The sequence below is a fragment of the Drosophila innubila genome (genome assembly GCF_004354385.1).
Source record: "Drosophila innubila isolate TH190305 chromosome 3R unlocalized genomic scaffold, UK_Dinn_1.0 2_E_3R, whole genome shotgun sequence".
Lineage (NCBI taxonomy): Eukaryota > Metazoa > Arthropoda > Insecta > Diptera > Drosophilidae > Drosophila > Drosophila innubila.
Window position 1 is genome coordinate 31547320 of NW_022995380.1, and position 13075 is coordinate 31560394.

General features: G+C 40.2%; 5 protein-coding genes across 6 annotated transcripts; 2 read left to right on the forward strand and 3 right to left on the reverse strand.

The window, feature by feature from the left end:
* The first annotated feature begins 114 nt into the window (after positions 1-114).
* LOC117790042 (lipid storage droplets surface-binding protein 1) lies at positions 115-3240 on the forward strand. The gene is made up of 7 exons (XM_034629287.1): positions 115-249; positions 964-1259; positions 1330-1540; positions 1771-1964; positions 2262-2452; positions 2513-2690; positions 2748-3240. The coding sequence occupies exons 1-7, from the start codon at positions 246-248 to the stop codon at positions 2892-2894; spliced, it is 1221 nt and encodes a 406-aa protein (XP_034485178.1). The 5' UTR covers positions 115-245; the 3' UTR covers positions 2895-3240.
* On the reverse strand, positions 2920-3924 carry LOC117790043 (probable oligoribonuclease). Its single transcript, XM_034629288.1, has one exon. It carries the CDS (start codon positions 3864-3866, stop codon positions 3204-3206), a length of 663 nt encoding a protein of 220 aa, XP_034485179.1. The 5' UTR covers positions 3867-3924; the 3' UTR covers positions 2920-3203.
* Positions 3925-4309: 385 nt separating this feature from the next.
* Positions 4310-5847, forward strand: LOC117790062 (dnaJ homolog subfamily C member 8). Of its 2 annotated transcripts, none has more exons than XM_034629312.1 (3): positions 4310-4473; positions 4627-4947; positions 5307-5847. In XM_034629312.1, exons 1-3 carry the CDS (start codon positions 4405-4407, stop codon positions 5679-5681), a joined length of 765 nt encoding a protein of 254 aa, XP_034485203.1. In that variant the 5' UTR covers positions 4310-4404; the 3' UTR covers positions 5682-5847. The 2 variants fall into 2 exon arrangements, with proteins under 2 accessions (XP_034485203.1, XP_034485205.1); XM_034629314.1 differs by having other exon boundaries at positions 4323-4473; positions 4697-4947.
* Positions 5841-10709, reverse strand: LOC117790061 (helicase SKI2W). Its single transcript, XM_034629311.1, has 5 exons — positions 8270-10709; positions 8161-8202; positions 7164-8015; positions 6547-6723; positions 5841-6126 (listed from the first exon to the last, which is right to left on the reverse strand). The coding sequence occupies exons 1-5, from the start codon at positions 10583-10585 to the stop codon at positions 5923-5925; spliced, it is 3591 nt and encodes a 1196-aa protein (XP_034485202.1). The 5' UTR covers positions 10586-10709; the 3' UTR covers positions 5841-5922.
* A 1282-nt stretch (positions 10710-11991) lies between these two features.
* On the reverse strand, positions 11992-12976 carry LOC117792216 (uncharacterized protein C11D3.03c). The gene is made up of 2 exons (XM_034632264.1): positions 12818-12976; positions 11992-12753 (listed from the first exon to the last, which is right to left on the reverse strand). The coding sequence occupies exons 1-2, from the start codon at positions 12941-12943 to the stop codon at positions 12070-12072; spliced, it is 810 nt and encodes a 269-aa protein (XP_034488155.1). The 5' UTR covers positions 12944-12976; the 3' UTR covers positions 11992-12069.
* Between the last annotated feature and the right edge of the window lie 99 nt (positions 12977-13075).

Here is a 13075-nt window from a genome sequence, read left to right on the forward strand (position 1 = left end):
GTACCAATGAATCCTTATCAACAACTAGGGTTAAAGGTCAACCTGTGCATGACGAGACCGATGTCATCTTGGTTCAGAATGTCTATGGAGCGTTGGCAGCAATTTCGGCTTAGTCTCAATTCATTGCCCGTTTAAAAGGGACGTGTTTTCGCGCTCTCTCTTCAAAACTGCAACTAATTCTACAATTCTTGCGTTCGGTTGAGTGAAAACTTTGCTTTAATTCAATTTCACTTAAACATTATCAAATGGGTTAGTGCAATGTGATTAATATATATTTTTACATTAAAGAGAAAGTTTTTTTTTTAATATGTGGTCAAGCCTTAAAATAAATATCATGTGTAATGTTTTTATTCGTTTTTATTAATCTGGAGTGATTTGTGAGCGCGCTTCGATTCAATAAAAAAATGTAGAACTTATTTTAGAACTTATATGAAAAGAGCTAGAAGCTCTAAAAATAATATAGTAATTATCATATGTGTTACAACTCTTGGCTCTAACTTTAAAATTGTAATTGTATTTTTTTTTTCAAATTTCTTAAATAACCACTTTTCAATACTTGATATCCCCAGCTATTTTAGTCTCTAAGATCCACGTTGTTTAAATTAAGATTAGCCCATTTACATTTACATTACATTTTACATAGTAAAATGAAGCTATTATTAATACCTGATCATACTAGTTTGAAGAATGGAACCTCCTTACCAAGTTTGGTGTCCCTAGCTATTGTAGTCTCTGAGATCTGAGTTTTTTAAACTGACCATAAGCCTGTATCCATGCGGAGTTTTTTTTTCTTTCGATTGAACACTCCTTTTTGAACTAAACAGTCTCCTTTACTCCAATCAATCATCTCACGTAATTTCATTAAAATCGAATAGATAAATAGTTGGGAAAGTAATCATTAGTTTAGTGTAATTCCTGATCAAGTGAGGTACTAATAAGTTATTCTAATCAACATGAAATCAGCTGCAACCATCAACAGTGGGCTGCGTTTGGAGGCCATCGATCGCATCACATCGATTCCATTGGTCGAGTCCAGTGTTAAGCGGGTCGAGAACATCTATGATAAAGTGAAGAACAACAACCGACTCTTCAGCTGGTACTTTGAGACGGCAGAGGCAACAATTTCCGCTGCCTATGAAACTGTTCAACCGGCTGTCAAACTTTTCGAGCTTCCTCTTAAACGTCTGGACAATGTAATGTGCAAAAGTCTCGATATTTTGGAGCAACGTATTCCTTTGGTCTACTTGCCACCGGAAATGGTAAGTATATTTGCGTCTGGCTTGAGTTTGCGTCAATTCGCTTACGTAGACCATTGTTCTGTGTTTGAAGATGTATTGGAATACCAAGGAATACATGTCGGATCATCTAGTAAAGCCCGTTCTGAAGCGGGCGGATTCCGTTAAGCAAATTGGCAACGCGGTCCTCGAGAGCTCCCTAACCACCTATGCGGCGGATCGTATCGATGGAGCCTTCACAGCGGGCGATAAATTCGTGGACAAATATCTGGTGCCCATACAAACAGATCAAGATCAGACAGACGGTGAGTGAAGTACAAAATACAAAATAACCTTGAGGTGCATTTCATTTATAGACTTTGTCGACTGCCCCTAGCTACGATGAGGTTATCAGTCGGCTTGGGTTTCGTTTTTTCTATTTTCCTATTCTTTTTTTTTTTTTTGCTAATCATTGAGATAAGGCTTTTTCATCGTTTTTACAAATTTTGAATGTGAAAAAAGACTAATAATTCAAATATATAAACGCACTCTGCAGCCCCTCAGGAGGATGATAACGAAACGGCGGGCGCATCGGCGGAGGAGAAGGGCGCCATTAAGGCAATTCATCACGGTCAACGCTTCTCCCGTAAACTCAAGCGGAGACTAACACAAAGAACTGTCGCCGAGGCGCGAGCTCTAAAGAAACAAAGCAAAGAAGCAATCCATGTGCTCATCTATGCTGTAGAATTGGTGCGTACATTTTCAAAACCATATTTTTTGAACGAATTTAATAAAGAATGAATTAAGGGGCCGAATCACGATCAAAATGACATTCCGCTTAAAAATCAGTTAAGTTTTAAGCAAGTTATGACAGATTGAAGTTGGTCAAAACTTTGACTTAGCAACTTTACAAGTCAAAATTTTTTTAGAATTTCACATGATATTTTACAGAAAAATTAATCGTCTTAGAATCAAATTTAAAGGGTTTTTTTATACTAATTACGATAGAAGGAATTGGTGAAAAACTAATAAAATCTCCCTTTATAGATTGCAACAGATCCAAAGCAGGCCATGCAGAAGGCCAAGGAACTGTGGGATTATTTGAGTGCCGATGAGCCCGAAAATCAGGCCAGACCCGTCACTCTGGAGCAGTTGATAGTGCTCATTACACGGGAGTCAGTCCGGCGAGTTGTTCACTTGGTTAACTACAGTGCCAACGTTGCGTCCACAATACCCAAGTGAGTAAAAGATTCCAACAGAAGATATTTAAATTATAACAAACATGATATGCTTAATAGAAATTTGGCGCATACTACCACCGAGGTTGTTCATCATATAATATACATAAATAAACGAATTATTACCATTACTCGCTTGGATAAGGTCAAGAATCTATCCAAGGAGGAAGCTGAATCTCTCTTCAAGCGTATGATCGCCTTCTATGGTGATCTGCAAGTGCTCACCAATGGATATCTGGTAATTATATAAATTATTTAACTAATTTTCCCATAGTCTAATGAGATTTCTTGTTAGGAGCGCGTTGCGAGCTTTCTCTCCGGACGCATTGAGGCGGAAAAGGTTACGGGCAGCGATAGCAATACCGTTAACCGATCCTCCAGAAGACGACAGGAGGCAAACAATTACTCGCCCTCTCACAACAATATAAATGGAGTCTATTGAGAAATCGAGTTTTTTATTCCATTCGTATTTTTGTTTCTAATCATAGAGTTTTATTTTTGCTTGCATTTTCGTACTAATTAAATTTTACATTTATCTTTACCAATATACAAGGTGGCGCCTAGTTATTAACTTATGCGAATATTCGAAATTGGCGCCATATACGAACTGTCAACAGAAACAATTAGCGCATATCGATCAAAATTGGCGCCAATTGCAAAATTTATCGACTATTCTGTTCAGTACAAATGGCTTATCGATGTGTGTTAGGTTAATTACTGCCGCGCCACTGTACAATAACGATATTGAAATTTACTTAAATAAATGCTCCTTATAGTATTTCAATTCAGATATGCTCTCTTTGATATCATCAAGACTTCGATGAGCTAATACCTTATTTGGAGCGGCTTTAATAATCTCTGGATACCATCGGCTGGCCAGTTCCTTAACAGTTGAAACATCAATGATACGATAGTGCAAATATTCATCAACCTTGGGGTAATATTTTCGTAGAAATAAACGATCCATATAAACAGAGTTTCCAGCCAACGGACACTTTCGCTTTGGGATGTTTTCCTTAAGGTACGATAGGATTATGTTCTCAGCCATCTCGGGAGTAACCTGAGAGTTTTTACATCTCTCGACTAGACCAGATTCGTTGTGATGTTTGATGCACCATTCGTTCATGTTATCGTAGACATGCTGGGCATGTTTTATGGCGAAACATGGACCCTCTGACTTAACATTGAGCTGCTTGTCAGTTATAATGCAGGAGACTTCCAATATTTGATCGTTGTCTACATCCAGTCCGGTCATTTCCAGGTCCATCCAAACGATGTCCGATTGATCGCCACATGAGTTTTGGCACGTGCTCATATTTTTTACTTGCGAACTTAATATCGCTGTGCCACGCCTACTGTGAGATCTGACAATATTACTGAATAAATAACACAGCCTATTTAATTCCGAAACCATTAGTAAACTAAATAAAAATGTCTTTAAAAAATTAACTTTTATCGAATCAGCTGCAACGCCACACCGTGCTGCAAACTTGTTTTAATACAGTCGTGTCGCAACAAAAAACGGCCTGGCAGCTTCCTTTTATTGAAACGTGTGGCAGCCTTGTGACAACGCAAATGCCAAACAAACCCATAGGTGGCGCATATTTCAAGACAAGAGGTGGCGCCACTATTTTATTTTTAGGGAAATTTTAACAGCCAAATAACAGCTGTTAAGCAGCTTAACTATTATCGCTACGAATCCAGCTTATTAAGTAATAATTGTTTCTTGTTGAAAATAACAATTTATTAAAAAAAAAAACATTAAATATTTTATAAAGAGCATTAAAATTATAAATAACAATAGCCAGTTTGATAACATAAATTTTATCTAGCGCTAGTCAGCACTGAAATTTTTGAAGTTGAACAGCACTGGCAACATCTTGTGCATTTGCAACAAAAAGTAAACGAAAATTGTAATAAAAGTCGCAAAGTAACTGAAACAACAACACAAAATGTCCAAAACGACGTTGAGAGATGAGCCATGCACTTCAAAAGAGTCCTTCGAGGACTTTTATACCGAAGTAAGTTAAGAATGTGGTGGTAACAATGCCGTGTCAGCGCCAGCGCCAACTGTGGCAGAGGCAGCGGCCCTTCCAAAAAGACCAAAAAGAAAAAACAAAAATAGCCAATATTATTATACACATAAATAAACGATTTTATGACTATATTCGCAGGTGAAAGAAATTGAAAAACGCGATTCAGTACTAACTCCTACTCAACAAATTGATCGTTTACTTCGTCCAGGTTCCACATACTTCAATCTGAATCCATTTGAGGTGCTCCAGATTGATCCGGACGTCGAAGTGGCCGACATTAAAAAGCGTTATCGCACACTGTCTATACTGGTGCATCCGGACAAGAATCACGATAACCAGGAACGCGCCCAAATGGCATTCGATATTGTAGCACGATCCTGGAAAATATTAGAAAACGATCTCACGCGCAAAAAGTGCCTGGAAGTCTACGAGGAAGCCAAGGGACGCACAGATCATATGGTAAGGAATAATTAGTGATGTCAAAACATTAATTTCTGTTAGTCGATGATTTCTACATAACAAAAACCGATAAATAGAACATAGTGATGTCAAAACATTAATTCTCATTAGTCGCTGTATTGTAGATTTTTTCATTTAAAAAAACGATTAATAGGACAACGTATCTAAGTCTATTTAATCGTGGAATAAAACGGCTTTTTCGGAAAATTTTTACTGCAAGTTGGTCAAATTTTGGCCAAAGTTCACACTTCAAGTGACTTGCTTAGTATTGTATCAAACTCACATATTGTGTATCTGGGACTGTCTGTTAAACTCTGATCATATTATATACACAGTTTGAACTCTGCGCTTGCTTTTAGATTGCCGAAAAGCGTAAAAAGCTTAAAAAGGAGGGCAGATCTTTTGAGCCCATACCAGAGGATGATCCTGTTAAGTATAAGCATGCCATCTATGTCATGGTCATGAAACTCTTTGCCGACATGGAGCGACGACGACAAAAGCTCGATCAACGGGATCAGGAGGAGCGCAAGCGGAAGCGAGAAACGGAAATCGAGGAGGAGGAACGGGTCAAGGCGGATCGCGAATGGCAGCAAAACTTTGAGGAATCTCGTCAGAGTCGTGTCAACAGCTGGCATGACTTTCAATCCGGCGCGGGCAAATCCAAAAAGACTAAGAAACCCAAACATATGACAGGCATGATGGTACCGCCAAAATTTAAACCCGAAACACGATGAAAAATCCCACATCCAAATTCGATTTCACGTCCACGTCGCGTTGTTTTAAATACATCCTATACATATATATATATATATTTTTACATTTTTATAAGTATCCTTTGGAATTGTAATTGACATGATGCATAATTTGTAGTTTTTAAGAAAGCCGAAAAAAATGTTGAAATTTTGTCTTTACTTTTTTTAAAATATCTCTTGGCTAAGCCAGAATTTATAGCATAGTTTTTTGGGGGAGGCAGTATTATAGTTCTGTGTACAAGCTGGCTGTAAATACAATGTCACGCTTGATGGCCTCGGAGGCCTCCTCCATTTTGGACTGCAGACCAGGGTTGCCAATGCGTATGGCTGCTGTTTTCACATCCCTCAGTGTTTCATCCAGCTGCTGAATGCAGCGCACAATGATTCCCTCCTGCACCTCGGTCAGCTTCATGATCTCGGCAAAGGGCTGCAACGAAATCGTACAAAGGAGTTAGTAGTAGTAAGGGCTACAGTGCCGTTACGTTTTGCTATGTTACGTTTTGTTATGTTGTGTATCGTTATGTCAAGTCATGTATAGTTATGTTACGTCTCGTTTTGTTCCGCCACTTCTACATGAAAATGTAAATATTTTACGTTTAGTAACGTCACGTTTCGTTTCGTTGTCAAGTTTAGTTCCAGTACGATCTCATGTTTCGCAACGTTATGCTCCGTTACGGCTTGCTACGTATGGTGAGTCACGTAATGTCTTCTTACGTTATGTTATGTCTCGTTACTTTATGTCTTCTTTCGTTATCAAGTTTCGTTACTTTATTTAGAATTTGTGCTGACAATTTCCTTATGATTGGACAGTAAATTCCAAAAATATTTATTTAAATTAGAAAATCACCTTGTTTTTGGCCCATTCGTAGACCACTTCTAACAGTCCAAAGTTTAGATTATTTTCGGCCTGAATGCCCGCTTGACAACGCTGCTCCTCGGCCAGAATGTTATCGTTAATTTGTTCAAAGGCAGCAACGCATTCCTTTAAAGTCGGCGGAATTACAGGCTGACCTTTAATCTTGGCCTGAAAGTAGAGTGGTTTCCAACAGAGTATCAATCTATTTTCAAAATTAAATAAATTTTGAGTTGAATAATGCTGTGATTTTAGTCGTTGCTTAGATGAAAATTATATTTTAAGCACAATTAACCAGGAAATAACACACTAGTACCAGTACGGTTGTGCTAAAGTTTCTAGGTCAAGAGTTGACAAACTTCCAACTGTCATAACTCAAAGAAAACTGACCCGAGTTTCAATCGGAATGCCATTTTGATCATGATTCAGTCTCTTAATTCATACTGCATTTAAAGTTTTTGCATTTAGAAAATTTTACGGGTATAAAAAAACATTTTTAAGTCAAAAATGAGGAATTGGTTTTAGAACGATAGTTTCTGGGTGAAAACATTTTAGAATTGACTGTAGATTGCGTAGTTGGGTTAGCATTTTTCAATATTTTTGGGGCATACCTGAAAGACGAGTCCGGACAAGAGGGCCGCAATTTCCGCGGGTCCGAGATCATTGAACATGTTGCAGAAGATGAGCTCGGTGATCATCAGCTCGTTCTGTCCCATCTCACAGGCGACCTTGCCCTTCAACGTCACCTCGTTGAGCTCATCAATGTAGTTCAGGGAACGCAGTACTTGCAACTTGTTGCAATAATCCGGATAGAGGGTGAGATTCTTGGCCGAGTTCTTGAAGCGCAGCTCCTCAATGTTAATCTCCAGGACACGTCTCTCGTAGACTTTGTCGAATTCCTGCTCGAATCCGGCGATATTTGTGTGTGGCAGGACATCGCCCACCTGTCGCTTCAGGTGATCCACGTAGTTCAGCATGGCCATCTCGTCATCGGCATTCACATTGATCTCCTTGGACATGTTGATGTATTTTATGCTATCCGGATTGGCATTGAACGCCTCATTCAATTGTTGCAGCTCCGTGACAACCTTGACAACCGTTGCTCCTGGTGGTGCATCCTTGAATCTCTCCAACTGTCGCTGCTCCCAGTTCCTTATGATGACATCCGCATCCACTTTAATCGTTGACTTGGTGATATTCACAATATCGATGGCTTTAATGTCCAGCACTGTGTGCCCACCAATTCCCTCGGGATGGAAGAATCGATGCTGTGGCGTCAGCGAGAGAATCTTATAATAGAGCTCGCCGCGATTGATGGTATCACCTTGGTTCTTGGACTTGAACTGATGATCCAGCACGAGTACCTTGTAGATCGTGTCCTTGCCGAGCACCGACTTTACATTGAGCAGGATCGCCAACTTGTTGTAGTGTGTGCCATGTGTGATGATTATGATCCTTCCAACCTTTGTAAATATCCAGAAATTAATCTCATTTCAAAAGTAAAGCCAAACAAGAAGGAACAAATGAGTTAAAGGCTTGACATGTTAATTATAAATGTCATCATTTGACCTAATTTCCTATACAAAGTATATCAACTTTAAATACAACCTTGAGTTCCTTTTGGATTTTCGCCTGGGTGACAATGAATTTCTACAAGGTAAGACAAAAGTTAAGTGAATAAATGAAGAATTGGGAATGTAGATATACTATAGCTGACCATTATGCGATGCTTCTCCTTCCAGTACTCCACCGACTTGTCGTAGAAATAGATGAGTGGCTGTAGATGTTCACCCAGAGTGGGCAACATGGCGAACTTATCTTCCGCCACTCGGAGCAGCTTCTGCTGTGTGGGCAACTGGAGTTTCTGCTTGAACTCCTTGAAGCTATACTGCATAATGTCCTCCACCTTGATGCTCTCAATGCGCAGACAGGTGAGAATCACCGCATAGCGTAATATAAACTGAGATTGCAGTTTCTCCGGCAATCCGAGAATCATGGGACGCAGTTCCATCGAAGGCGGCACTCCAGTCTTACACATGAGTATAACCGTGCCATTCTCATCGTGTCCACGTCTGCCAGCACGTCCAGCCATCTGTATATATTCACCAGGTTTCAAATTTCGCATCTCCAGACCATCGAATTTCTTGATGGAATCAAAGATGACGGTTCGGGCAGGCATATTAACACCCATGGCAAAGGTCTCTGTGGCAAAGAGCAACTTGACCAGTCCATTCTGGAACAGCATCTCCACAATCTCCTTGAGTATGGGCAGAATGCCACTATGATGCACTCCAATGCCACGTTCCAAGGAGTCCTTTAGTGCCAACACTTGTGGTATTGTGCGATCCGGAGGCTTCAGCTTGGCCAGACATTGTAGGAAGAACTTTTGCACGGCTCCCTTCTCCTTGGCCGTATTCAGATCCACGGATTTCAGTGCCAACACATTGGCATCACAGCGATTCCGGGATAGTGTGAAAGCCACCACTGGCATCTTGTTGTGCCGCTTCAGAAAGTCTATCAAACCCGTCCAGATGTATTGCTCCTGCTTGCTGTTGATGTAGTTGGAGGAACCGCCTCCGGTTTTGGAGCTGCTCATCTCCTTTTTGCGCTCCACAGCCCGCTCATAGTTGCCCTGGAGATACTTGCCCTGTGCATCCACCAGGAGAAAGATGTCATCACGGCTCTTGCCCCCGGCACCCGTATAGAGGTAGTGCATCAAGGGAACAGGACGTTTAAGGGTGCTAATTACATAAACCTTGCGTTTCTTGGTGCTGCCCACCCAATCCGCCAGTTCCATGGTATTGGGCACTGTGGCACTCAGCATTATAATATTGACATGATCGGGCAGTAGTATAATAATCTCCTCCCAGACATGTCCACGCTCTGGATTGTTAATATAATGCACCTCATCAAAGATGACATATTCCAGATCCCGGGTTATATCCGAACCACAATACAACATGGAGCGTAGTATTTCCGTGGTCATAATCAAACAGGATGCAGTGGGTTCAATTTGTAGATCGCCCGTGATTAAACCCACATCCTTGAAGGTTTTACGAAAATCCCGATACTTTTGATTGGACAGCGCTTTAATGGGAGATGTGTAAATGGTGCGTGTTAAATCCCGCTTGGACATGGCAATGGCGTACTCCGCTACGACAGTCTTTCCGGCGGATGTGTGTGCCGCCACAAAGACATATTGACGCTGCTCCAGCTTGAGTATGGCCTGTTTCTGGAACACATCCAGTTCAAAGGGGAATTCCAGAGCGGGAGCTGGTATCTGTGCCTTAAAGTTGTCAATGGGTTGACTCATGTCCACCATTTCAGCCCAATCGCTGCTGAAGCTCTGCTGTGTGCTGGATATATTTAAAATGGGTTGTAAATCCACCTCCAACAGCTGCTCATCCACATCGGCGGGAAATTTTAAATCCTTTTGGGAATCAGCAACATTTGTTGTTGTTGCTGTCTCGCTCTGGCTGCGTGTCAACTCCAGCCACTGCTGCACATCCAGTTGCTGCTCCAGATTATCCAGGAGATCCACATTTGTTGTAGCTACCGGATTCTCTGCGGGTTTCCTTTGTTTTTCCTCGGCAAAGTCGTGTCCGGCTGTAAAACCCGGCGGCACTGTCAGCAGCTGCTCCAGATCCAGCTCCACCTCGATTTGTGCCAACTCCAAGGTGGACGCTACCTCGCTCCTCTCCTCAAATCCTCCTGGCCAAAAGGGATAATTCAAATGTGAACCACGCGTTACTTCCTCCAATAAACCCGGCTCGCGATGCATGGACATTGAATTGAATGCATTGGCGCCCACGTCCTCCACCTCGATCTCCACAAACTCCAGAATCTCTCCAGTTAATATATCTCGTCGTGGTATTAATTTTGTGCTTCCCGCACATTTTGGAATATGCAACAAACGCATTTCATTGAATTTACGCGGCAACACATCGGGCAGTGGATCGTGTATCGATATATCTGGGTTGAGTATGTAGTCCTTCAGCTTCGCCAGGTTATCCTCACCACGTATTATATTCATGCTGTATCCCACTTAATTCTAATTTATACAAAACAATAATTGCAAGAGTGACAAAATGTTCATATACAAGTGCACATTAGTGATGGCACTTGCAAACTTTACTGCTACTCGCTACAAGTATTTTTAAAAGTATTTGTAGCAGTGACAAAATCACTGAAAGCTTTTATCACTGCCAGATATTTTGTAGGTGCTGAAGTCACTGTTAATAACCTTTTTGTTGTGAGTTAATAAATTTAAAATTAAAATGCAATTTTAATCTTTTTACAGCTGCACAATCTATAATTTAATGTCATATTGCAGGTGCCAAATTACCTATTTTACTTTGATTTAAATCAAGCGCCAAAAGCTTTTAGTATTCTATCAGTGTGGCCTTGTAAATATGTTCAAGTGTTGGTAGGTGAAAATTACTCACACAAACAGTTGACCACTAAGCTGTTTTATATCTAGTTTTGGCTATTTTCAGAGTTCGATTGCTAGAAAAATTTAAAAAATTGCTATCAGGCTTTTTAAATATAAACACTGCACAAAGCACTACTTGGTGCCGTTAAAGTTTGAATGTATTTATAATATGAATTGCTTTTCTTATATTTTTAGCAGCAACTATTTTAATTTTAAAAGTTTATAATAGACACCCTGTAAGTGCCACTAATAGTTCCAGTCATTTTCAAGACTACACGTTCCCCTTCCCATACCACAATTCTCTTATCGTTTGTTTTGAATGCCGACGGGGCTAAATATGTTGGTATGTATGTATGTATGTGGGTTATTGTAGACAAACAACTTTTGTGATATGATTTGTCAGTGGAAAATTACTGATGAAATTATTAATGAACTTTAAACGGCATTCAACTACAAAATATCAAAAACAGTACTTAATTTTTATAAGCTAACAATATTGATTTAAATAAGACTTTGTATATTCAGTGCACTTGAAGTTACATTTTTATGCATTATTATTATTTTTATCTATTATAATAGCGTTCCTTAGCTCATAACTGCACTCAGTCCTAGTCATTGAGTGTCTGAATTTTAGTTTGACAAAGTTAGACTCAGAAACCCAAGATCCACACATATATTACTTGAAGAGCGCCATTTGCATTAGTATTCAAAATTTGTATGAAACTTACCAATACAAACAAAGCAGCTATTGCTCTCTTTTTATAAGATTCTCTCATTTTCTAGCAACAATTCGTTTTTTGTATACATGTGTGCCGCTGAGCGTTAATATGTTTACATGTATTGTGACTCACTCACACTAATAAACAGTTTGCTGCTCTCTATGCTTAACAGCTGTTTCGCTCTCTCTCTCCATCTCTCTCTCTTGCTCTCTGTTTACGTTTTGATATTGCGAATCGTATAAAGCTTTTAACAGCTGTTTCATGGAATGAAAGTAAATAGAATTGCAATTTTTGGACCACTTGGAATTTAATAATTTTATTTATTTATTTATTTCAAATTTAACAACATATAAATGTATTTGTCAATTACTTTCTGCGAAAGACTTCGACCTTTAGCGGATGACAATTCTCATCGGGAACCTCGGCGCCCACTGCAATGGAGACGTCTCCTTGAGGACAAGCACTCAAAGCCACCAATAAATTCATATCAGCGATAAATTCAATAAAATCACCCTTGCGTGCTGGGCTTGGTTTGCAAAAATACTGATTCGTGTCCTTGGCGATGCCAGTGCACATGAATATATTCCAGACATCATGAACATCCTGTTCGCACATTCCTCGTTCCTCCACCACGGCCTTCACCAAGGAACTGTGACAGCTGCCCACACGATCCTTGCCAGTGATGAGCTTGTATGTGTAATCATCGCAACGCGTGCCGATAACATCGTGCAGTGCACCGCCATCCACATCGATACCATAGTTGGCCAGAGTATCGAACACAAAGGTGGCCATTGGACGCAGATATGGCAAACAGCTCCAAAGTCTATCGTACACTTTGAGATGTGCTGCATGCAATTGACGCGTTTTGCCGGAATAAAAACGCTCCTGTGTGTTCTCCAAATTCCAGAAATTAACATCGCCCACTTGGGATCCTTCGTGGACGGTAATGCGACAGAGATCACCTTGTTGCATTGTCCAGGTGCGTGCCTCACGCTTCGGCACAATTAGAGTCTCCACAATGTCGCCAGTTAGTGCATGAAATCGCTTATCCTGCAGGAAAAAACAAAAAGCGATTACTTGCATTAATCGATACCTAAAATAACTATTGCCATACATCGTAGACATCCTTGGAGACCAGGGCTGCCGCCGGCTTGTCATAGCAAATAATCGGTTTGTGGATATCAAAAGTGCGAGGCTTATCGCCGCGACCGCACCAGGAAGTCGGTGTTGAGTTAGCCATATCTTATATATTGTATGTTAATTAGTAAATCTGTGAGCGTTGTAATGTTAATTAATTTTCAAAATTACTTCCGCTTCAAAATACTACGACGCGCTCTTATCAAGAGAAAATTGTCGACTGATCGCAGCAGAA